Source organism: Corythoichthys intestinalis, chromosome 11 (assembly GCF_030265065.1).
Source record: "Corythoichthys intestinalis isolate RoL2023-P3 chromosome 11, ASM3026506v1, whole genome shotgun sequence".
In the NCBI taxonomy this organism is placed as follows: domain Eukaryota; kingdom Metazoa; phylum Chordata; class Actinopteri; order Syngnathiformes; family Syngnathidae; genus Corythoichthys; species Corythoichthys intestinalis.
The window spans coordinates 34,410,978-34,437,637 of NC_080405.1; the positions used below are offsets into that span (position 1 = coordinate 34,410,978).

General features: G+C 37.5%; 1 protein-coding gene across 6 annotated transcripts in view; it reads right to left on the reverse strand.

Annotated features, from left to right (window-relative positions):
- Window positions 1–5,467: 5,467 nt before the first annotated feature.
- gria1a (glutamate receptor, ionotropic, AMPA 1a) overlaps window positions 5,468–26,660 on the reverse strand; it is a 143,232-nt gene continuing 122,039 nt past the window's right edge. The window contains exons 12-16 of one of the 6 annotated variants that reach the window (XM_057849573.1): window positions 21,386–21,584; window positions 17,527–17,774; window positions 14,211–14,325; window positions 11,887–12,021; window positions 5,468–6,725 (exon numbers count right to left, since the gene is read on the reverse strand). In XM_057849573.1, coding sequence (XP_057705556.1) covers window positions 6,558–6,725; window positions 11,887–12,021; window positions 14,211–14,325; window positions 17,527–17,774; window positions 21,386–21,584 — 865 coding nt within the window. In that variant the 3' untranslated portion in view covers window positions 5,468–6,557. Of the gene's footprint in view, window positions 6,726–11,731; window positions 12,022–14,210; window positions 14,326–14,861; window positions 14,977–17,526; window positions 17,775–21,385; window positions 21,585–26,660 lie in introns of those variants that run through there. The other 5 variants (XM_057849572.1, XM_057849575.1, XM_057849574.1 and 2 more) reach the window with 5 other exon arrangements.

A 26,660-nucleotide genomic window follows, 5' to 3' on the forward strand; every position in this document is an offset into this window, starting at 1 on the left:
CAATTTGATCTCCTTCCAGTCTGCAATTGCTCATTTTGGGTTTTCGAGATTCTTTCATTGTCAGAAAGAGGAGTGTCTGCTCTGACATGTCCAATCACATCGTAATTAATCTCATGCCAAAATCCGAGAAAATATTAGAATTGGTCAAATAATTAAATAACATCTGGTTCATTTGGTTCATCTTGTTTAATGTAAAAATTAGAAAAGTGACCAAAAATTCGGGGCCGAAAATGCATTATCGGTTTTTGGTTTCGAAGACCGAAGGTTTACCACAAAATAGTGTAAAGAACCTTAGTCCTCTTGTTTGATGACGTAATCAAAACAGGCTACACGCTGCCTGATGATGTCTTGCTAAAACTACTGGCTCACAGGCAACATGACTGCGATTTGGAAGTTTTTTTTTTTTTTTAAACATCAAAGAAATATATACATGATTAAATGAACCAAAATATAATTTAAAAAAATGTCATCGCTGCTACACGCTCTTTCTGAAGTTGATTTCCACTGATGTGCCGCGTCACGTCGAGCACAGTGCATCTGAGCCCATGCATGGCTCAGTGGTAGAGAAGTCGTTTCCCAACCCAGAGTTTGTGAGTTCAACTCTCTGTCCTGATGAATTCATTGTACCCTTGCGCAAGACACTGAACCCCACGTTGTTGCGTCACCAGCAGGTAGATGAGATATTGTGTCAAAGTGCTTTGAGTGCCTGAAAGGTGCTGTACAAGTGTAACTCCATTTTTAATTAAGAGGATTTATCTTAAATATTGCTCTAATCTGGTTTTCTCAAATCAATCTCCTTAGTCTCAATGATGTCTTTGCTCATTTTGACTCATCACTTGCTCCTAAGGGTACCCTTAGGAGCACAAACTCAGAAAAAAATAAGCAGAGAATGAGATACATTTGAAATGATCAAATTCGTCTCATTAGACGAGATTAAGCAACAGATGAGTGGCAAATTTTTGCTATGGGCAACCAGCAGCACGTGAGCTACATATTTACAATGTGACAAAGCTTCAAAAGTATATGTGCGCAGGACGTGTCGATGCGGCCAGAAAGGGTTAACGACTTATCTTCAAGGTACTCTCAAAAATCAATTTTGTTTTTGTCTGATTGGGTCTTCATTTTCATCTGTCCTCGACTCCTTGTTGGGCCTTCTCTTGTGTTGCCCCATGAGTTTCTGTCATGTCCAGGTGTTACTCTTATTCTCGTCTTTTTGCTTGTGTTTAGTTCCCTGCTTTTTCTTTGTGCCACTTTTGGTTATTGATGCTGTGATGTTGCATTCGATCGTGTTCTTGATTCTTGTCGTGGTTCCACTTGAAGTAATATTACTTTGCAACTCTCACCCCACCCCCATTATTTAGTTTTTCCCTTATTGCGATTTTTGACAATAAATCTATTTGATTCATATATTGACACTCAGCCTTGCCTCCATGCTTTCAAATATTCCAATTGCTGTGCATGTTCCAGGGATGTTAAAGGAACCAATAATGCCCAAGCAAGCACAGAGGGAACATGCAAACTCCAAAGAGATTGTTCCAAAAGGTTTTCCATTACTTTAAATGGTAGCTGTGGGTATTTTTAACATGAACATCTAACACCTCAGTGAAATGTGAATGCTGTTATCCACTCATCTGGCCTCTGCCTTCCCCTCGGGCCCCTTTGGGAAACACCAAGTGAGGTAGATGCTTTAGAGACATGGGATATAATGTTCTAATGTCTTTGTGTATGTCAGCATGCGTGCATATGTTTGCATGCTCATACATATTGTATAAGCCACCCCTTGCATGTATGCATGATTGTATAGGCCACCATTTTTAGAGTTCATGGTTTATCAAACACGAGAAGAAACTGGAGTCATTATTCACTAAGATAACAGCAATTGATATTTAGGAATCAATACTTTATTACCTATAAGGCTTTCAATTTAGAGTGCCGGATTACCTTGTTTAGCTGCATAAAAGGGGTAAAACTTTGTACATTGACTCAACATAGAAAATACAATAAAAAACAAATAGGGAATTTTGAGCCAAACTGAACATAGCTTTTGATTTGAGGTGACTGAATGTACCTAATTTACATTAAAAACGGATTAGAAAACTATTATGTGCCCTCCTAAAGTCCAGCTTACTCACAACTCTAATGGACAAACTGCTATAGTAAAGAAAGGATGAATAATTTCTATTTCTCCCCCAAATGTTTCCTGGGCAACAAAACTAGTATAGTTTGTAAATAAAAAATAACAAAACTTGTTTCAACTTAGAGCATTGTTGCTATGTAACAACAGTATGTGTTATCATTTCAAAATGACCCATAAAGGTATAATCAAAAACTGTACAAAGACATAGCACAAACACAACTAATAAATATTCCCAGTGGCGTGACAGCGATACACAAATGAATGATTTGAAAAGTGATGCAAATGTCAACAAATGCTGCATTGAATTGGCAGCAGCCTTGGCTGTGATTAATATGTTTTACATGCATCAACATACTACATCGGAGGCAATGTATATTTGTATAATCACTGTGGGTACAACAGACGGGTACAAACACCAAATAAATAAATACATTAAAAAATCTTGCTTTCCTATATGGTGAAAATTGTTGGTGGTAATAATTATGTATCACTGTTTTTATACATGCTAACGACACAACTGAAGTAGCTTGCTTGTCATTTCAGACATTTTTTTCTTCTTTTATGTCACAGATTATTTTTGGGATCAGTGTCTCCTTTCAAAACCACACACAAAACCTTATTTCTAAATCTATTTCTAACATCCCATTTGCTTGATGCTGAGAAATTAAAAAAAATGTTTTACACTCAATGAAATAACACAAACGTCAGTGAACAAATAAACATAGTTTATTCCTTTATTCTTTTACAAAAGCACAATGACTTGCTTCCAGGACACTTTGGCTAGAAAAAAATATTCCTCCATTTCCCCGCTCTCTCATTAAAACATACTAACCACTAGTTTTAGACACCCTTCTGTAGTTAAATAAAACAAAAAAAAAACAAAACAAAAAAAACAACACTTTCATAAGATTGATCTGCAACTCTAAGCATAAAATACTGTAAAAAATGAAAACAACATGGATATATTCAAATCATATCAAATTACTGGCACTTAAAAAAACAAAACAATTTGGGAACCTTGACAGTAAAATGAAAATTCAAACCAAACTTGATTCAAATATTAGTTTTAACAGATTTTTTCACAAGATTTTTTGCTTTTTCTTTTTTCACAATTGAAAGTGTAAAACACTGGCAACCCAACTCTCCTCTATAATACAAACATTGAGTGTATTTTTTTTTTTAAAGTACATTTATTTTTTTTGTATAAATTGTTATGGAATATAAAACCTCTCTCAATGTTAAGCCTCCTCTGAGGAGTGCTGTGCTCTGTCCTAATGAATACAACAGCACAATAAGACGGAAGTAAAGTATGCACGCATTTCTGGTACACAGAGGCGTTATTGCAAAACAAGCATTTGAGAGGAAATTGGTTTTATGTACATAATATGTGCTGATATGTATGATTTTTGTAAACTGCCTATTATCTTGACGCGTAAGTAATTTAAGATGATACGTATTAAATACGTAGTTTCTAAAGCAGAAGAATAAGAACAAAACAATAGACAGAGGAAGAAGTTACGGTATGAAAGTGGATGGTACTGTAGAGAATGTAACAGGTGATTTTCAATAATAAGTGTGGCCACAACCTTCTAGTCACCTTCAGGAAAAATCACAGCTTGAGGTATGAACAATTTGCAATGCACTGGTATTCAAGGACTAGTGAATGACTGTAATTTCATGCATACATGTACCCGCCTTTGCTTCCATCTAGTTTTTCAGATATTCCACTGAAGTAACTATTCAAGCGGAGAGAGGACGTGAAGAGAAGTGGAAAAGAAGTGGAAAATAATCAAATGTTCAATCTGCTTGAATATGAATAAAAAAATAATGGCTGTAGTACATTGCATACAGCATACAACGTGTCACCTCGATGGTCAAAATGATAGCATTTCTGTATCTTTTAGTCTGTGACATTATACACTACATACATTTACAACATTGAAATGATGACTGTAAAACATGCCACTGCAATTAAAAACATGATACACTAAATTTTGTAGCCCCCACAAATGAGTCGTTCTGTTCTTTTGTGGGCTTTTCAATACATGAACCTTATGTAATTTGAAATTTACCTAGTTTATTTGTTATTAAATAACCCAAACAGCAATAAGTACACTACTCAGAAAGTAAAGGGAACAATCCTGTAGTGCTTAAGTGTTGAGATACACTTAAACAATTCAGTTAAAAAAAAAAAAAAAAAAAATGTATATGCATATATATGGCGGAAAACACAGACAAGACTGAAAAAGCAGTTTCTGCTCTTGCACTCCTCTTTAAAAGAAATTTCTGTATTTTAAGCCAAAAGAACCGTTGTGCTTGATAGAACAATATGTCTATATGCTGCCATAGCAGATTCATGGCGCATTAACCCCCCCGAAATAGTTTTAATTTGTCCGTTTTATCCTGGAAACCCCCGTTTACAGACGTCGTGCAACCGCTTTTGTTTCAACCACGCACATATTTATTATTCAAAATGTCTGTCATTTTTAGCTTAGAATCATTAATTGATGTCTAATATTTCGTTAAAAAATTATTCACTCGCATATTTTCAACTTTTAAACAAATTACGTCACAATGAAAAAAATGGTGTCTGCAAAAAAGTCACGGATATCTACCTCATAACTATCGTTTAATTGTATTTTTTTTTTTTTTTTTGTTGCTGTCGCATTTTCTCCGATATGTTAGATGATAAATAATGGATCCAAACAAAGTTAAATTTTAAAAAAAAGTTTAAAAGGGTAAATATATGAAAAAGAAAATCTCGACCACTTCTTGATGTCTGCGATTTCTGCATGGCGACCCTTGTTATATTATCATGTTTCACCCATAAAAATTAAAAAAAAAAATCCAGCTTTGGCCATTCACAGCTGTGTCTTGACACTCAGTGATACATGCTACATGGAGTTTTGGGATCGAAACAAAGTAAGTGCGCGATAATATCTCGTTAAAGTCATGGCGTCTGTAATTCTGCTCTAGTGTGCTCTCACCTCTATATAGGCTTTTGCTGTTTAAATTTTTTTTGTTTTGTTTTTTTAAAATGCCCTCTTGTTCAAAAATTTTCTTCCCCCGGAAAATTGAGATTTTAAACTTTCCAATGATGTATCACACATGCATATAGGACAATTTTGAATTTGGCCAAATTGGGAGTCTCAGAGCGGAACGTCAAGTCATCTGAGTGTTTTCCACCATATATATATATATAATATATATATGTATATATATATATATATATATATATATATATATATATATATATATATATATATATATATATATATATATATATATATATATATATATATATATATATATGTGTATATATATATATGTGTGTATATATATACAAAAATATGAAAGTATTCACGACCTTGAATTTTCTTTCCATTAAATTTTAAGGGGAGCATTGGCTAGTGCTAACTTTTAGAAAGTTGACCAAATAATTAAAACTGAATACATAAAAATATGCATCACAGAAATGAATAAGAACCAGCGATTCAGCAATTAATTTGTAGATTTCTTTACTTTTCAACATGTTGTGCTAATAAATTTTCAAATAATGCAGTGACACAAAGCTCACAGCAGCACAATACAGTGTAAGGTCACTCATAGACACTATATTGCGCCAGATTGCCTTCTCAAGAGGTCAGTTTCTGAAAAGCACATAAAAACTTTGTGCGTACAAAAAAAATGGTGCTATGGCACAAAGACAAGGCATGACGTGTTATATGAGGTGTAGCAGCAATTTGTGTTTTTTCTGCCCGGCAACAGCCATTCATCGTGAGGGAATCAACTCAACTACACTTGTTACATCAGTGCAAACCATATATGCTACACTGAGCACTTGGTCCTTCCAACATTTAAATGGATGTGTGAAAGAGTGGAGGCATCTACCGTAAAAATAAAATAAATAATCGTAGTCATTTGTCCTTATCTCCACCCCAGTGCAAAAACAAACTTAGCCACAAGAAAGCATTTAGGTAGTAGGGCCAGAAGTGGAGGTGAAAATATTGCACACACAGACTAAAGTCAACAACTTCATTGCAATTGCACAACGCAGGTGGCACACTTAAGAATAACGTTTTTTTATTTTAATTTTTTTTTTGCCTCACGGAAAATAACACGGTAAAAAAAGAAATAGCAAAAACACACCCGGTTTCTTTATTGCAGCACACTTTTTGTTTCCCCAAATATCTACATATTAAAAATGTCTCTGTAGCTTGTAGGGAGCATTTGAACCGTACATTTGGCAGTAAGTTAGATCTTGTTTAGGTCGGGCACAGCAACAACAACAAAAACTTTTTTAAAAAATGGGTCAAACCACACCGCCATGTTTTTTTTGTTTTTGTTTTTTGGAGGTCATCAGAGTCTTGTGCTCTTACTGTTCCACCCTGCCCTCACTTCTTCTCCCACCGCCATGGGATCACATTCCTGAGGCACCCAACCCCATGCTGGCAGTGTGGCTCATGCATGGTAGTGTCTGAATGGTCTTGGGGAAGTCATGGGTGAGGAGTCGTCCATTCTCTCCTCCGCTCCCATTACCGCTCATCCTGGTCAGGGTGGAGCAGCGCATGGCGTCATTGATGGATTGCTGTCGGAAAATAACATTAAAATCAGTCTGTTTAATAAAATTATTGCACGTTTGAAACTAACACGTGCAAAAAATCATGCAATCTACTTTGACTATAGGGTTATCAATTTGGTTTATAATTTTTTATTTTTGCCTCTCTGAATGTGGTGCTGGAATTGGCAAAGCAAGTATTTATATTTTCAAGTAGCAAAGTGGCCTCTATGACTATTGGATGTCAAAGGTTTCAGACCTCGAAAGGTGACCAAGAATGGTCCTGAAGTTCAACCATAATGCAGTAGGGGCAGATAGGAAGTAATGTCTGCTTTTATACAGTACACATATTAGAATACTGTACAGCTATTTTATTTTCCATTCCCGAGTTGAGAGATTATAGATTATCACTGTCTGGTAGATCTTTAGTTGTGTTTTAGCTTACCCTTATTTATTTTTTTGGTTTTTAACTCAATAATTATATTTAAATACAGTGGGGCTAATAAGTATTTAGTCAACCACCAATTGTGCAAGTTCTCCTACTTGAAAAGATTAGAGAGGCCTGTAATTGTCAACATGGGTAAACCTCAACCATGAGAGACAGAATGTGGAAAAAAAACAAAACAGAAAATCGCATTGTTATTTAAAGAATATTTCCGAATTGGAGTGGAAAATAAGTATTTGGTCACCTACGAAAAAGCATGATTTCTGGCTGTCTAAGAGGTCTAACTTCTTTTAACGAGGCTCCACTTGTTACGTGTATTAATGGCACCTGTTTTAACTCATTATTGGTATAAAATACACCTGTCCACAATATCAGTCAGTCACACTCCAAACTCCACTATGGCCAAGACCAAAGAGCTGTCGAAGGACACCAGAGACAAAATTGTAGACCTGCACCAGGCTGGGAAGACTGAATCTGCAATAGGTAAAACGCTTGGTGTAAAGAAATCAACTGTGGGAGCAATTATTAGAAAATGGAAGACAAACAAGACCACTGATAATCTCCCTCGATCTGGGGCTCCATGCAAGATCTCACCCCGTGGCGTCAAAATGATAACAACAACAGTGAGCAAAAATCCCAGAACCACACGGGGGGGCCTAGTGAATGACCTACAGAGAGCTGGGACCACAGTAACAAAGGCTACTATCAGTAACACAATGCGCCGCCAGGGATTCAAATCCGTGTCCCCCTGCTGAAGCCAGTACACGTCCAGGCCCATCTGCGGTTCGCTAGAGAGCATTTGGATGATCCAGAAGAGGACTGGGAGAATGTGTTATGGTCAGATGAAACCAAAATAGAACTTTTTGGTAGAAACACAGGTTCTCGTGTTTGGAGGAGAAAGAATACTGAATTGCATCCGAAGAACACCATACTAACTGTGAAGCATGGGGGTGGAAACATCATGCTTTGGGGCTGTTTTTCTGCAAAGGGACCAGGACGACTGATCTGTGTAAAGGAAAGAATGAATGGGGCCATGTATCGAGAGATTTTGAGTGAAAATCTCCTTCCATCAGCAAGGGCATTGAAGATGAGACGTGGCTGGGTCTTTCAGCATGACAATGATCCCAAATACACAGCCATGGCAACAAAGGAGTGGCTTTGGAAGAAGCATTTCAAAGTCCTGGAGTGGCGTAGCCAGTCTCCAGATCTCAACCTCATAGAAAATCTGTGGAGGGAGTTGAAAGTCCGTGTTGCCCAACGAGAGCCCCAAAACATCACTGCTCTAGAGGAGATCTGCATGGAGGAATGGGCCAAAATACCAGCAACAGTGTGTGAAAAGCTTGTGAAGTTACAGAAAACATTTGGCCTCCGTTATTGCCAACAAAGGGTACATAACAAAGTATTGAGATGAAAATTTGGTATTGACCAAATACCTATTTTCCACCATGATTTGCAAATAAATTCTTTAAAGATCAAACAATGTGATTTTCTGTTTTTTTTTTTTCCACATTCTGTCTCTCACGGTTGAGGTTTACCCATGTTGACAATTACAGGCTTCTCTAATATTATCAAGTGGGGAACTTGCACAATTAATGGTTTACTAAATATTTATTTGCCCCACTGTACTTCGTCCACTAATGGAGAGTCTTCTTCCCCAGCTAACTGAAGGACTGCAATCACAGCACAGTCCCCTTTCATGACAAAAGACTATCGGTGGCCAGCGCTTTGAAGAGTCTTGATCCCCTCAGCTTTGGAAAATTTAGAACTATCAAGATAGTGCGCGATTGGGAAGATTTCATAATATATTTTTTACCCTTTTCCAAATACAGCACGCGGATTACCTCAATACTGTTTTGGATATGCATCCAAACAGTCACACTGAGCTTGTATCAGTCGTGTCCAGCTAATTTGCATTGAACACAATCAAAAACCTTGTTAAGAAATAAAGGTTTTTGATCGCTCCTAAATTGTTGTAGAAATGCTTGTTGTCTATCTGGTTTGTTTCGGAGGAGTTAAAACCACTGTTGTTGGCTGGGAACAGAGCGGAAAAAATGCCCGGAAGCAAGCTATGGCTTCATTTATTGGTGTAACTGCTCTATTACTCGACGTCATGCAGAAATTGTAAGGCAGTAAAACAAAATGCTGTCTGTGGTTGCTGACAATTCAAAAGCTGATTCATTTGAGACAAAGCGCACATGATCCGGAGCAAACTTTGACTGCTGCGCTGCAACTCACGAATCACGCTAATTGGAAGAGCATTGTTGTCTTTCAAGCTAAACAGCAAAAAGGCACTGCGGCTCCTCGTCAATTTCATCAGCATACTGATCAGATGACTGTTTGTATGCTGATTAAAATCGATTGAATAGAAAATAAACCTAGAAGAACATCCCCTATAATGTCGGCCCTGTTGTGTCGTCGCTGCTGTTTAAAAGTGGAAGAGCATCAGCAAGCTAAGTGAAGTGATTCGTGTCCAAAGCCGAATCTGGTTGTTGTTTGATCCCTGAATTAAATGACTAATACTGTAAACTTCACAATGGAGAACTTGGCGAAAAAATTTTATTCATACTTTCTGACTTCTGAAATGCATTTCAGATCATTAGAAATAGAAGGTTCAACACTAAAGCAGTGATGGAACACAGGCCTGCCTTATGGTATACATATATAAAGGATGTTCACCACAATGGGCCCTGCTTTGCAAGACAGTCAGCAAAAAGAGCAGAAGGAGCAGGGGAGAGAATTATTCAGAGTGATAGAGGTAGATAGATGCATCACTGTAATTCAAATTGCCTTTATACCTGCCCTCTAATATGAGCTTCTGTCAATGCATGTGTGTAAACAAAAAAAATAAGTATAAACATACTAGTCATCACTTCACTCAAATGCAAGAGGTGCAGCTACGATTTTTGGCAAAAAAAAAAGTGCATGTTTTGATGAACACTGTTGAGAGGTTTATATTTAACATTATTAGGGCAGCAGCTATCGACTATTTCACTAGTCTATCAATCTATCAACTAGTTCGAATAATTGATTAATCGGATTAGGAACATTTAATGCGTTGCAGAATAGATGTAAAATGTTTCTTCAAACTATGCAGAGTTGCACTTTCATTTAAACATAAGTTAAAATACCTCATCTTTGCCTCAAATTGTATAAAAAATAAATAAATTAGGATCTAAGTACAACAAAGGAACAATTGGCTAACTCGCATAGCAAAAATCCGCTAGCTTAAATGCTATAAAATGCTAACATTTTTTTTTATTTTTTAAACAACACAACCCTGAATAAAATAAATGGTGGATTTATTTGATAAAGTCATTCTAACAATTTGCACTTAGTTTTATTAAGTACATTTTACTGCTTGCAATATTAAGTTCAGTTCACAACCAGTACAATTTAAATTACAATTAAAAAGTGCACATTTTACAAAGATTTTATCAAGTAAATCCATCAGTTATTTTTTTTTGTGTGAATGCTCTTAACAAATAAACACAGTAACACAAATATATCTGTAAAGTAAATTACAAATGCATAAAAAAAATATTAGCTCAAACAAAAATTACAACCTTATATTGGTCTTAACAGGGAGCAGCTAGATTCAGCCATGTTAAGTGAGTTATATCATATATCATATTCAATGTTGCCACTAGAGGGCAGTGTATCCGCCCAAATCAATAAAACTAAATGCTTTTATAACAAACCATTATAACGCCACTCTAATTAAACGAATACTCGAAGCATCAAAATTTGATTCAAAGCTTTTTTTATAATCGAATTACTCGAGCTAATCGATTAATCGTTGCAGCACTAAACATTTTATTTTTCTTTCAATAGTTCACAAAGTCTGTGCAGTTGTGTACCTCTGCCATAACATTGAGATGCAAAGCCTGATAAGGGTGCAGTTCTTGTAACCTATTTGCTTTTCACTTATTAATACTGTATCTTTACAAATCCTTTCATTTATTCATCCATCTAAAAACTTTAAATCAAATTTTATTCATAAACAGAGAGAAGACAATTGTCATTTTGTTGCTCATCAACTTCTGTATTGTTCTGCCTGTGGATTTGGCGTCTGCACTCTGATTGCCAGTTATCCAACAGTAAAAAAAAATAATATTGGATGCAGCTCTTGAATTGGATATCGTGAGAGCTTGCAGGCGTACATAATGAATTATGGGTTTATCATTATTTTACTTAAGGACTCAAACTCATTTTCTAACAAGTTTTTTTCTAACTGTGAGATATATGGTTTGATTCACTAATAAATGGCTCCAGATTCTTTTTTAAAACCAAGCTGGTTAATGTTTTACTGTATTCAGTTTACAACATCATGCTGTATTTGGAAGTACCATAAGTTTAGAGGTGAAGTCTGAACAGGTATGAGGGCAATTTCAAATTAAGTGATTCAGGACATCTGCAGGCCTTCTTTAACACGAAAACTTAGCGAAGGAGCGACAGAAGGAAAGAGAGGTACAGGAGAGCGTTTGCACTGCGGTGGAAGCCGTGAAAGGCCCTACTGTGGCCACGGTTAGATGGGCTGGGGATGAGTAGGCGGATGTCATCATCATTATTATCATGGTTTAGCATTTCCTACCCCGTGGCTGTGCTCTGCCCTTATATCTTAACAGTGTTGTTGGCGTACAGGCCGTAGCTCTGCAGCTCTGTGTAGGGGGCGCTAGCACCACTGTCTAAGGCTGAGCAGTGAAAGGCCTGAGCAGCTGAGGCAGCAGCGGCTCGTGCAGTTGACACCTTCATTCGGCGTGACTCGGTCCTGGATTTGTAGCAGAATTCCACCAGCGCCACGAGCATGGCCAGGCCCAGGCCGCCGATCAGGATGTAGAAGACTCCGGCCACGTTGCTGAGGCTCAGAGCGCTTGTCTTGTCCTGGAGGGAGTGAAAGGTAGAGGGAGCCAATTGGTGAGCAGAGTTTTTTCAGCGTTGTGAAAAAACAACGTTCATGTTTACACATTGATTGACTGAGGACGTTCCCATTCACACAAAGTGCAAAAATGCATTTTCTAATTGATATATAGCTCTGTACACAATTACACATTCAAATAAACTCACTGGCCACAACATTAGGGATACAACACTATCTCATTCAATAAGAGCCATCTGTTTTTTTGTTTTGTTTTGCTTAAAGGACAACCTCTTGAATGGCAGCTGTTTTAGTTGATTTCGACTAATCTTCAAACCCCAAAGAATACAGTATTACAAGTACATTGAAAATGAAATAGTGCTTTGTTGCCCTCTTTTGGTGATTTTGCATCATTATCCTTGTCCAAAAGCTTGGGATTCACAGTACAGCTGTTTTAGACACATCTGTACTGATCCCTATGAAATAAACAAGGGGGGCTGTCATTGTGATCATGTTTGGTTTCTTACAGTCTTTCGTCAGTGAAAAATGTAACACTAAACACAGCTAATACTTAATTATTGCCATTTAATGTTAAATTTATTTTACTGTTCTTGCATTAACAGGTCTACCTAATATTTTGACCAGTGTTGGTGTACACTTACTCATTCATAATGTGATAAATAACGATAGATGAGCTTGACAAATCAAAATATGCAAATGGGATTCACACATGCAGTTCTCATGAACACACTCACACCTCCACACACTTACACACATAAACAAACACTACAAGAATAACATGTAGAAGGCCTGTCTCACAAAACGAGGTTACATAATTTTGCTGGATGATTTATGGAATTATCTCACTGCAGCAATGCTTTAGTTCTATTGCTTAGGGTATGAATACTACCGACCCAATCAATGACAGTAACTGCTATCGGAACCACAGGGCTATCAATATAAGATACATGGACATTCAGGATGTTGAACGCAGATTTGGCCTTCATCACCACAATGAACCACAATCATTGTGCTTTGCAACATTACACACAATCAAATTAGTATTATGTGAATCCTTTTTCTGAGCTCTCTTATCCAGACATACTAAAATAAATTAAGTAGTAATGTTTAACTGGTTTCATGACACAGGCCACATATTAAAAAGATGCACGTACAGTAATTTGCATCCTCTAAATTGCTCATACTTCTTATCTGCATTTTATGTGAGGGAATGGGCATATGTAAAGTAAATCTCCACCAAGACGCACACAGTAAATTGACACGCAAAATGAATTACTGAAATGCATACTAATAATCTGTATTTCTAATCATAATATCTGTATGTAATGTAAATCAAATAAATACAAAAGTAGGAGATACTGGAACAGCTTAATTTAGAATTGTTTATCAATGTGTACATTCTATTTTTAGTTTCAAGCAGCCCACACAGATTACTGTTTTTATGATAATAGTTGTGTTTCATGGCTGAGTAATATTGGGATGCATATGGAAGCATTCTATAAGGTAGTTAAGATTCATATTGCAAGGTTGAAGTCAAATGTGTTGTGAAGGCATGACAGGCTGCGAGATATCAGTCTAAACTGTAGCAATGTGATGATTTAAGAGTCTTAATTCCTCCTGTCAAGCAAAATTCATGCTCATCAAGTCATCTTCATGGGCATTTACAACCTTGTTAAGGTTTACCCCTGAGGCCCAATCCTCAGAAACATCTTAAAAATAAATGTCCTGACTATTTCAAAAAATATGTTTTTTTTCTCAACACCATGTTGGTTGCCAGGTTGTTTCCTTGAAACAAACACTGTTGGTACTTTTGTCTCAAAACAATAAAAAGAAGTGTCTAACAGGTCGGTTGTACAGAAGTGTTGTACTTTATTGTAATACAATCTCGTAAACACATAACCTCTGAAGATTTTTTTTTTTTTTTTTAAATAAGAGAGTCAGCTAAATTATTTCATTAATTCTGGGACTAAAACCAAAGTGCAAATACATGCACAGTGCTATAGCTCAAGGTTGAGCCTACATACAATCGTTTATGTACAATTTTGTTCAAAAGTCCAGAAGGTTAATCGTTTAATCTTTTGGCCTTTGCCCTATTTAGACCTATATTGCAAGGTACAAACTGGAGTTTGGGCTAGGATCAGGGCGGGGTTGTGCTGGGAGGTGCTGTGAGGAGACAATCAGGATGGAGACTAACCTTTCTTCCGGAGTCCTTGTTGCCACACTCCCCTTTATCGTACCACCATTTGTTTTTCAGTTTGTCTAAGACGGCTTGCTCATTGAGTTTCAACACCGCTAGGTTTACTGGGATTCTTCCAACCACAAAGAAATAACATAAATAACATATTATACCATGTTATTTTATGTTATTGAATCATAAACATAGCAAAATACATTCATACATTAATACTTGAGCTGGGCTATGGTTAATGAAAGGAGAAAGTATCACACACGTGCACACACACACACTCACGCATAAATACAGATGGCATAAACATCATTAGGAACTTTAGAATCAAAGTGATATGCGTTAATACTCCATCTAGCTTGTTGTGCTTGCTCCCTAAGACAGTAGATGTGTATTACTATATCACTTTGGGTAACCGGCACACTGCAAAACCTGCATAATTATGCTTTAGATGTGCTTAAATCAAAGTCTTTTTCAACAGCAAATACATGAATGCAAATGTGAGACTAAACTAGAAGATTCAGCACATTGCCATTTCCTCTTTTTTTATTGTGGACTGGTATTGCAGTGGGCCTGCCAGTTACCCCCCTCCCCAAAGACCCACCACACACCCAGTGGAAGTGGTAGGTTACCCGCAGGGTTTATCAAACTGGCTCTGACCTTGGAGTCCCCGCCCCCGCTGCCGCACTCTCCCTTGTCGTACCACCACTTGTTTTTCAATTTGTCCAAGAGGCCCTGCTCGTTCAGTTTTAACACTGCCAGGTTTACAGGGTTTCTTGAAAATAGTATAAAACGATAGCCATTAGGTATGCGACAGATATAACGAGGTAAGTATCATGGTGGTGGTGATTATGACAACACTGTATTACCAATTGAAACTCCTGCATTTAGCTACTGATATGAAGCAGGAGCCCTGTTCGATATATGTTAGTTGTACATCAGCAATGGGCTGAAATGCTAGATGCCCATGCAACAATCGAGTCAGGTTTTACCAAACAGCGGCCTCAGAGGAAGACACAGCAGACACTATAAATGGAGATGGTTGGGATGCGGAAGTCTGACTACAGATGGCAATTTCCTTTCAGCGGTGACGGCATACGAATCGCTATGGTAACTGACATATCAATATTCAACCCAGAACAGCCTCTTGGAGAATTAAAACTCACATAGAATCATTTATCAGCAAGTCAAATTTATTCTGAGTCCTTGGGAAAATCTGTTTTTTTTGTACTTCTACAAACAAAATGCTGAAAGAAAATCATATTCTGAGCATCCATCGCCATCCTCATCCAAATCATCTCCAAAGTGGCTGTCCCTCTCTCTGGTGAGTAAGTGTATTTCCTATAGCTGATGGCTGCAGACAAAGACGCTCCCCATTCACCAATCAAAGAAAGGAAGAATATGCAATCAGTGCTTGAATGGGAGATGAATAATTTTCAGAGATTCCATAAAATTGAAGTCAAATCATCTTGGCATGCAGGTATTATTTTTTTCTCACCATTCTTCCCTTCTAACTAGATGGAGGAAAGACTTTGTTTGCAACCGAAAGTGTACATAACAGCTGTAGGGAACACAGATATATTATCCTCTGAGCTGGTAAAACCTTTGAATTCTTTCTCAGCCTAGCTTCCAGACAGAAAGAAAGAAGTCAAAGTGCATGGACATGGATGTCAGGGAGTTAGTTAGTTTGTTCGGTCACTTGGTTCAAGACCAGCTGGTGCCGAAACAGGGAGGTGAGATGGGCTTAACAGGCAGGCATGCGGGTGGCAGGAGATTGTACAATATATGTGAAAAACAATTACGGGGACATAAAAAGAAAAATCTAAAATAAGATATTGTGTCTTTTGAAGAAAGCAGTCACCTCCTTCTGAAAAAAACAAGAGTTATGTCAGCAGGGCAACAATGCAACAATACATGCTGTAGCTTTCCAACAGGGGTGGACATTTGACTTTTTTTTTTGGCAAACAATCAATGATCAATTTCAAGACATGATGAATAAACAACATTAAATAAAAATCTTTTTTTTTTTTTATGTCCATCCCTACTTTCCAAAGTAAAGCATATATCTCAATGTTTCCATTTCATCTGAAAAAGTTACTCGTGTCAATTTCAGATGAACAGGAAATAATACATGCATTAGACTATGTCTAATTATGCATCACAATATTTGTAAAAAATATGCATTGTCCATTGTTTGTAAAACATCAACACACCCAATAAGTTAAAATAATGCCTATTGATGTGTCATTTAAGTGTGGTGTCACAAATCTGTAAGTGGCACCTTGAAAGCAAAATGATTAAAAACCACATAGAGAAAGAGCTTCGGGTGGTCCTCAGCAGATTTTTACTCGACAATGTCATTCTTGATCTAGTTGACTTTGTGACATTGAAGAACATTTCAACACTCGCATGCGCTACTGAATTGAATTTTTGTCTAATTTAAGACGCTGTGATTGAACCACTGGAAGCATTTCTGGTAAGTAATCTGACCTTTGGCTATGAATCAAGGTGGAAGCCCAAATGAATCCACTGCAATTCTGAATAAAATCTCACCATATGGCTCCTTTCATTAAAATGAATGAGTCTTATTAGTTATGGATTAAAGGCTTCAGATACCGCCGGCTTCAGCTCTCCCCCTCTGCAGCAGCAGAAGCGTGAATGGCTGTTTATGTAATGCAAAATGGCAGCTGCTGCACTTGGACATCGATGGCAGAAGAGCATTCAGTATACATTATCATTAGTTACATCAATTATCACGCCTTAATAGGGCACATATTCAATTTGGTTGACTCAACACTCAAAAGTGTGAGCCCTGACTCAAGTAGGCAGGTGGCTGTGTGGGATTTGATCCCCTACACTGCCCTCCCGCTTCGAGGGCCTATTAGATTGTGATAGACACATTTACTTTATGTTTGTATGTATTTCTGTCAGCGTATTGAGTGTGGTTGTATGATACGACATATAAATGATAGTGGATGATTCATTCTCAAAGCCACCAACTACTAAAAATGCTTATAAAAAAAAAGTTACAGCATGTGTAATCAAGCAGGTGCTCACAATTTGGAGTGTGTTATTTCATAAAATCACAACAAAGAAGTGGTGTAACATATTCAAACAATGTGACTTCACTACTATGCAAAAGAAAAACACTTCTAAGTCAACCTTCAGGCTTAAAAATTGCATAATCGTGTTGTAATAATCCAACATAAAAATGGAATTAAAACGTAAAAGAATTATGGAGAACTAAAGAGGTAATGATTCAGGTCATGCAAAAACTTCCATAAAAGCATCTCTGAGCTTGTATCCAGCAACGACCGGGTTTTACCTGAGGGGCGATCCCTTTGGAGTGGCAATGCCATAACCTTTAGAGTCCAGATTTCCTCCTACTTTCATAGTGTCACAGGGTTTTCTCTGCTCTATATACTCATTCATGGTGGATTCCAGTAGGTAGGCATACTTTCCCTTGGATTTACGAACTCTTATGACGCCTTCGTCTGTGGTCTTGACGAACACAGATGGGTCGGCAGCCTTCATGTAGGACCACATCTTCTCAAACACAGCGATTTTAGATCTCTGACAAAAAGGATTTTTAAAAAAATGATTGTTAATCACTCGAATTTACAACATATTGGTGAAATATTGTAACTACCGTAATTTCCCGAATATAGACCCTACTCCCCAACGTCACAGAATGACGTGTCGCTGTATCCAGCCGCCATATTGTCCGTCTCTGTTTAGCCCTATTCTCAATGGTTTCAATTAGTCGTTCAGTTTATAGAGCAATTCATGGATGCCCCAGTGCTTTCAGACGCTGTAAACTCATTGGATGCGTGGCATAAAAGGCGTTATGTGGAAAAGCTTCAGTCTATCCATTCGCAAGATCCATATTTGATGCCTAAATCGATATTTTTCGACCTGCTGTCTTCGCCCTCTCTGCCTGACATCTGCTACCCTGATATTTACAACTATCTTGTCCACACAAAATCAGCCTATTCTCACAAAAATTTGAAAAACTTGAAGAGCAGTACTCTAAGCAACATTACCCTGTGTGATTTCTAAAATGGCGACAATCAAAAAAAAAAAAAAAAGTTGACTGCGATGGCTGACGCTTCAAGGATAGGTGGATATTGGACTATTTCTTCAATAAAACACGCAACAACTGTGTCTGCCTCATTTGCAAAGAGACAGTCGCTGTTTTCAAAGAGTTCGATGTGACGCAATATTACTAAACAAGACATGCTGACATGTACGACAACATTACAGGGAAGATACGCAGCGAGAAATTATAGCAACTTGAAGCTAGTTTATTTTTTCACAGCAGCAGTATTTCGCAAGAGTCTGAGTGTCGAAAGAGAAAGCCACAAAGACGAGACTGTTGAAATTATGAATTAAAAAAAAATAATTAAGCAAATGTGACACACAGAAGGGCTTGCTAAAATTTGTTTAAATATATTGTTCTATGTAAATCCGCCAAGGTAGCCCCCCGCATTTTTACCACACCAAATCTGGCCCCCTTTGCAAAAGGTTTGGACACACCTGTTTAACTGATGATCCGTAGACGAGGCCAGCTTCTTTCACTTGGTACCAGCTAAATATTATTCAAAATGCAATGATTGTGGAAGAAATAAGCATCTTGAATTTGAAACTGTATGTTGTCGGCGATTCGCCTCGCAATGATCTTAATTGTGGTTATCAGCCCAAAACCCTCTAAATATATATTAAATGCATCTTACCAGATATAAAATGACTACTACATAATCCGTGGTAATCGTTTGGAGTCCAGTTTTCTCGTCGAATTGCAGCAGTCCATCTCACTCTCCTCTCCGGGTCTCTCGGAAAACGGTAGAACTTCAAGTCTCTCCGTCTATCTTCTCTGTTATTGCAACCAACCGCCATACACGCCTTCACCATTTTGATTATTAATGTTAACGAGCAGAAAAACACGCCATAATAGGAGGAATTTATGTAGCGGTAATGCGTATACACGACAAGTAGACGGACAACATGGCGCGGAGGCGTGGTTGTGACGTCATGTGAGTAGGGTCTATAAGGCGCACCCGTGTATAACGTGCACCCCAAATTTACTTGTAAAATCTAGAGAAAATTATTGTACCCATGTATAATGCGCACCCTAATTTTAGCACTAATAAATAGAAGAATACAAGAAAACCGCTCATGTACAGACACAGAAATGTCATTTTACTGACTGGTGAAACACAGCACAAGCATAGCACATTGGTAGGTTGAAACAAAACCGTAAACTGACAATATGTACGGTAATAATATGATCTGACAACTTCTTCAACTTACCAGAATCCAGGAGAAAACAAAACAGATGTGACTTTTCTTTTAAAGGCTGCTGTATAACTTGCTCATTTCATCATGATGAATAAATGTTTCTTCCATGGATCGATACAGTAAAATAAAAGTGATGATTTAGGTCGGAAATCAGAAGAGCGCATCGCTGTTGACTAGACTGTAACAATAGGAACTATTGATTTGAGTTTCCCGAGGGACAGATATAATTGACGGACACAGAAAGTCTGTGTTGTGTTACGTTTGTTACGGTCCGACTTGCGGAGCTGCAATAAACGTTGACTCAAATGAGTTCAAGAAACTAAATTCTCTGCTTTATGAAGAGTGAAAATAGCAGAATTTAACACTGGCGAAATCATTCGGCCAATCAGAGTGAAGTATTACCGTGTAGCGAGTTATAACAGAATTCACCAGCGGAACTTATCTTGGCATGTTTTGTTGAGGGAACAGCCGGAAAGATAGTTATATTCAGCGGGTTGCATGTGAGACAGACATTTCTACCGTATTTTGTTGCAGCCTAAATGTCAATAAAGCAACGCGGATTAGCTCCGTTGTTTGATACTCCGCCTCCGACTCCTTCCCGAGCTCGCCACGACCGAAACAAAATGGTGACGTCACATACCGTAATGGTCGGCAACTGATCGCACATACGTTTCTTCAACACAACATGGCCGTGTCAATAAAAAAAAAAATCTTTATATATATAATATATTTATATTTTTGTCTCCATCCCTGTACCAGTTTATAATGCGCACCATGATTTTACAAGTTGATTTTGGGGAAAAAAAGTGCGGGTTATATTCGAGAAATTATGGTATACAATGTATTTTCTGTATTTGTAGTACCGTATTTTTTCGGACAATTAATCTCAGTTTTTTTCATAGTTTGGCTGGGGGTGCGACTTATACTCAGGAGCGACTTATGTGTGAAATTATTAAGACATTATAATATAATTTCACGTTATTTTGGTGTTTTGGAGTGACACTGATGGTTTGGTAAACTTGTTAGCATGTTCTTTATGCTATAGTTATCTGAATAGCTCTTAGTAGCTATGGCCACATTCGCGTTCTGCCTTTGGCAATGTGTGTTCAATTGTATTATTGACTTTTTATATTGAAATGCATGCTTTTAGTTTGTGGCGCTTTGACGCCCACGTGGGGGCGCACTCGCACTTGTTTACGCTCACACGCCAGAAGAAGACGGACAGCTACGCAGCGTCTCTGAGCGAGTGGGCGAGAGAGAGACACGGCAGCGAACCTACGTTCATTGTTTATGCTTGTAAAATATCTCTACAGAGGCACCGCCTGTGTGTATCATCTTTTCTGTTGTTGTTGTGTGTTTTCCACCTGCGATCGGACACTTAGAGCCAGTTGTGTGGTTGTTTGAACGATGTGCTAATGCTAGCGAACGCATGCTAACTGTTTGTGTCGTTGCTGTAATAGCACCTAATTATAATTTATTCACGTTGATGCGAACCTGTTTGGTATCGAGGACAAAGTTGATTCAGCAAATTATACAGACGTCCAGCATCGTCATTTGGGAGTTTAGCCCGCTGAATAGCCAGGACCGAGCCGTAGCGTCCTGGTAAGGACAGTATATTTGCATTTCGTTGTTCATGCACTGTACACTGTACACTTATTCAGCATGTTGTTCTCTATTGTATTTTTATATTAAATTGCCTTTCAAGATGACATATCTGTGTTGGATTTTATTAAGTAAATTTCCCCCAAAAATGCGACTTATAGTCCGAAAAATACGGTAGTATTGAATTTAAATTTCATATATTTGCCAATTTTGGGTGAATATATGCTATTACAAAGCACAGTAATAAAATGCATTTATTTAAGTGAATGTTTAGAAGTTCTCACCCTGAAAAACTCTTTTGTTGAGCCAGCATCCAGTGTTCCATACGCAATCTCTGTTTGCTTGGCCAAATCTTCAGCACTCTCTATGGGAGACACCATCCTCTCAACTGTTAGGAATGCAGCCAAATTGGCAGTATAGGATGAGATAATGATGAGGGTGAAGAACCACCAGACCCCTCCAACAATGCGGCCAGACAGGGAGCTAAAAGCAGAGGAATGGCATAATAGGTCAATAGTCATAAATAAGTGACATAGAAGGTTTAACTACGTTGCATTTGTGTATTTTTGTCATAAATATTTCGCAGTTTGTTTAACTAAGCCATCATAATGACCTACATTGTATCATACCCCTGCTGTACATCATCATTCGACCAGATTTGGACAGCTTAACCACATGTGTAAGGGAAAGATAACCAATCCAACACAGCTTACTCAGCTTCCTCTGCCTCCTACAATGAGCTAATTAGTTTTTTTCTGTATTTCGGACTCATTTGGATTGGACATCAACATATAATCTGACAATAAAAGACTAATAATTCAAAAATCACAACATTTTTAGATGACTCTACTACATAAATGAGGTCTACTGGTATATTTAAGTCTTTAGCAGTGCACCAGCTCTTTTAATGAGTGTACCCACCCCATGTTGTATATTGCCACATCCAGTAGCACAATATGCTCCATTCATGCATGTACAGCTGCACAGGGGCGCTGGCAGTCTTATTTTGTTTTTCCCAACAAAGGGAAGGCACTGCATATCCATAACTGTCTATATGTTTCAATCTACTTGCTTTCTATTCCTCTTGAGCTTATCTCCATTGCTGATTTCAATTATTATTATTATTATTAGTTTTTGTTTTATTTTTATTTATTTATTTTATTCTATTTGTGATTAAATGCGATTTTTATGTATACTTTTATTTCCTATTTTGATTGTCTTGGTTTTTACGTTGTATTGATTTAAATGTGATTTTTATGATCTTCATGTGATGTAAAGCACTTTGAATATCCTTGTGTTGAATTGTGCTATATAAATAAATTTGCCTTGCCAATTTGCCTCCCATCCAAAATCAGGCGTTGCGGTCCAAATTTGTCATACTCGCGCTTTTTCTCCATACAATGCATCCACAATGGCAGTACACACGCATGCAGGATAGTTTACGTACTACTACAATGCTACCACAAAGACAGCATTCTATTTCACCATCAGTGTGTGTTGGAGATTTTGTATTGGAAATAAAAGAGCCAGTGTATTATAATGCAAATCCCCACAGCTAGAGGGCGCAATGACAGACAAACACGTTTGAAAACTAAAAGGTCCAGCAAACCTTGGTTTAACACCCACTTTTCACAACACTCAGATAAATTGCACATGAATATCCAAAAGAGCTCTGCACGGTCTAAATCTGCAGCTAACTTTTCCACGCTGGACACTATTATAAACTATCATAATCATCTTTATTTTCGACCTTGAATTGAATTTTAAAAAATGTTGCTGTTTTTGTAAAGACAAAAACTGCTAATTTGTTTTTACGCCATGTTAACACCTAATCTGTCAACGGTTCGTTCCAATGGCGCCTAATCCAACGTGACCTGGTAGCAAGCAAGTTATCAGGTGGTTACCATGTTCTTAACAACAAAAAAAAACTTTTTCGACATATATATATATATTTGATACCCAAAGTTAAATATGCTATGTTTTATCAATTTATGTATGTTTAACAACAACAAAAAATATCTACCAAAATACTTTTTTCTTCCCAACACCAGGGGGTGCTGCAGCACCCTCAACACCCCACTTCCGGAGCCACTTCACACTTTTTCGCATGGAAATGCCTCCATTAGAGATGTGTGCCGCACGCCCACAGCAGCGACAATGGTTTTCAATATATTAAAGCAAAACTTGAAATGTAGTTGCTCCTTGAAAATCCTTTGCTTACAGTATTCAAGCCTGTGCCAGATTCACATTGCCTAACATTTGTTTGACAACATTTTTGTGTTATTCACAGCTAAAAAAAAAATCTAAAAAGTTATGCCAGTAACAGGTGTTGTTTTGCTTGCACCACTAAATGTACCCATTTGACGCTTTTTACTCAGTAAACAAGGAGTTATCTCCTCAAAGCATTCCAAACAATGCAAACAATTACTCTTCTGTGATCCTCCTCAGGTTTACATGTTTGACATTCATTGATAGCTCTGCTTTTCACATAGTTGAAACCTCTAATAGGTATATACAGTGCTGGCCAAAAGTATTGGCACCTCTGCAATTCTGTCAGATAATACTCAATTTCTCCCAGAAAATGATTGCAATTACAAATGCTTTGGTAGTTTATTTATTTTTGCTCATTTATTTTTTAAATTTTTTTATAAGCATTTATTTTGCTTGCAATGAAAAAACACAAAAGAGAATGAAAAAAAAAAAAATCAATATCATTTTATTCAAAACTCAAAAAATGGGCCAGACAAATTTTTGGCACCCTCAGCTTAATACTTTGTAGCACAAACTTCAGACAAAATAACTGTGAACAACCGCTTCCGTATCCATCCATGAAATTCTTACAATACTCTGCTGAAATTTTAGACCGTTCTTATTTGGCCAACTGCTCCAGGTCTCTGAGATTTGAAGGGTGCCTTCTCCAAACTGCCATTTTCAGGTCTGGACTCATTGCTGGCCATTTTAGAAATCTCCAGTGCTTTCTCTCAAACCATTTTCATCATTGTCCTGCTGGAAGACCCGTGACCTCTGAGGGAGACCCAGCTTTCTCACTTTGGGCCCTACATTATGCTGCAAAAATGTGTTGGTGGTCTTCAGACTTCATAATGCCATGCACACGGTCAAGCAGTCCAGTGCCAGAGGTAGCAAAGCAACCCCAAAACATCAGGGAACCTCCGCAATGTTTAACTGTGGGAACCGTGTTCTTTTCTTTGAAGGCCTGTTTTTTTTTTCCTGTAAACTCTATGTTAATGCCTTTCCCCATAAATCTCTACTTTTGTCTTATCTGACCAGAGAGCATTCTTCCAAAACCTTTTTGGCTTTCTCAGGTAAGTTTTGACAAACTCCAGCCTGGCTTTTTTATGTCTCTGGGTCAGAAGTGGGGTCTTCCTGGGTATCCTACCATAGAGTCCCTTTTTATTCAGACACCGACAAATAGTACGGGTTGACACTCTCTGTAGCCTCAGACTGCGGGACAGCTTGAACTTGTTTGGATGTTAATCGAAGTTCTTTATTCACCATCCGCACTATCGTTGAAATCTCTAGTCAATTTTTCTTTTCGTCCTCATCTAGGGAGGTTGGCCACAGTGCCATGGGCTTTACACTTATTGATGACACTGCGCATGGTAGACACAGGAACATTCAGGTCTTTGGTGATGGACTTGTCGCCTTGGGATTGCCCATACTTCCTCACAATTTGGCTTCTCAAGTCCTCAAACAGTTCATTGGTCTTCTTTTTTTTCTCCATGTTAAATGTTGTACACACAAGGACACAGGACAGCGGTTGAGTCAACTTGAATCCATTTTAGATAACTGTGAGTGTGATTTAGTTATTGCCACCACCTGATACGTGCCACAGGTAAGTAACAGGTGCTATTAATTATACAAATTAGAGAAGTGTCACATGATTTTTCAAAGGGTGCCAATACTTTTGTCCGGCCCATTTTTGGAGTTTTGTGCATAATGATGATGATTTAATTTTTTTCCCCATTCTGTTTTGTGTTTTTTCTTTTGCAAGCAAAATAAGTGAAGATATTACTACCAAATCATTTGTAATTGCAATCATTTTCTGGGAGAAATTGAGCATTATATGACAGAATTGCTGGGGTGCCAATACTTTTGGCCAGCACCGTAGTTTACAAGAAAAAAATGTCAATTCGCGGCACTTTTTTTTTTTTTTTTTTTACTTTTAATGAACAGGACTTTTTTCTGAGAAATTTGTTTTATGTTTTACATACAGACCCTTTATTAAAATTATCTGATAGATAGATTATCTGCTAATTATCTGACAGAATTGCAGGGGTACCAATACTTTTGGCCAGCAGTGCACTGGCGTGAAAAGATTTTTGCCCATCCTCTAATTCTTTTTTTTTTTTTTTTTTTTTCAGAAAATTTCCCCAGTTTGATGTTTAAGCCTTTAAGCAACCGAGTGGAATCATATAAAACCCCGGGCATATATGTGAACGCAATATTTAATTACATAATTTTTTATTGATTGATTTTATTTTTGACTAGTTATTTGTTGATGCTACCATATATCATACAAATTTTAATTACTTTTATGATGGGTTTTTTTTCACCAATTTTATTTAAATAAAAATGCAATGAAATAAAAGGTAGCTTAAAATTAACAGACTAGTGTTGACCAAATAAATGTAATAGTGTTATATCGGTGTGTGTTTTTGGCCTCTATTCCTTTATGAAACAAATATCAAATTCCATACCTCATTAGATAAGATGATGGAAAAATATGTTAGTTTGAAATAAATATGAACAACCTTAAAACAAATATTTATATAGAAAGATTGCTATTTAAAGTCAATTGGGGCACACATAACCTACTTGGTCATACTAGTTGCTGAAATAGTTTAGTCGCTTAGGGTTAAGATAATCCCACAAATATGCAGTAAATATAATCAAATCTAACCCATGTACAGTGTATCACAAAAGTGAGTACACCCCTCGCATTTCTGCAGATATTTAAGTATATCTTTTCATGGGACAACACTGACAAAATGACACTTTGACACAATGAAAGGTAGTCTGTGTGGAGCTTATACTGTATAATAGAGTTCATTTATTTTCCCCTCAAAATAACTCAAAATATAGCCATTAATATCTAAACATCTGGCAACATTAGTGAGTACACCACATGGGAACTCTCTACATCCCTAAATGTGCAAATTGAGTACTGCTTGTCATTTTCCCTCCAAAATGTCATGTGACTCGTTACAGAAGTGCTGTCAGCATTGCTGCAGAGATTGAAGAGGTGGGGGGTGGTCATTCCCACCACCATGCTTGACTGTAGGCATGACACACTTATGTTTGTACTCCTAACCTGATCGCTGCCACACATGCTTGAGACCATCAGAATCAGACAAATTAATCTTCGTCTCATCAGACCATAGGACATGGTTCCAGTAATCCATGTGCTTTGTTGACATGTCTTCAGCAAACTGTTTGCGGGCTTTCTTGTGTACCGTCTTCAGAAGAGGCTTCCTCCTGGGGTGACAGCCATGCACACCAATTTGATGAAGAGTACGGCGTATGGTCTGAGCACTAACA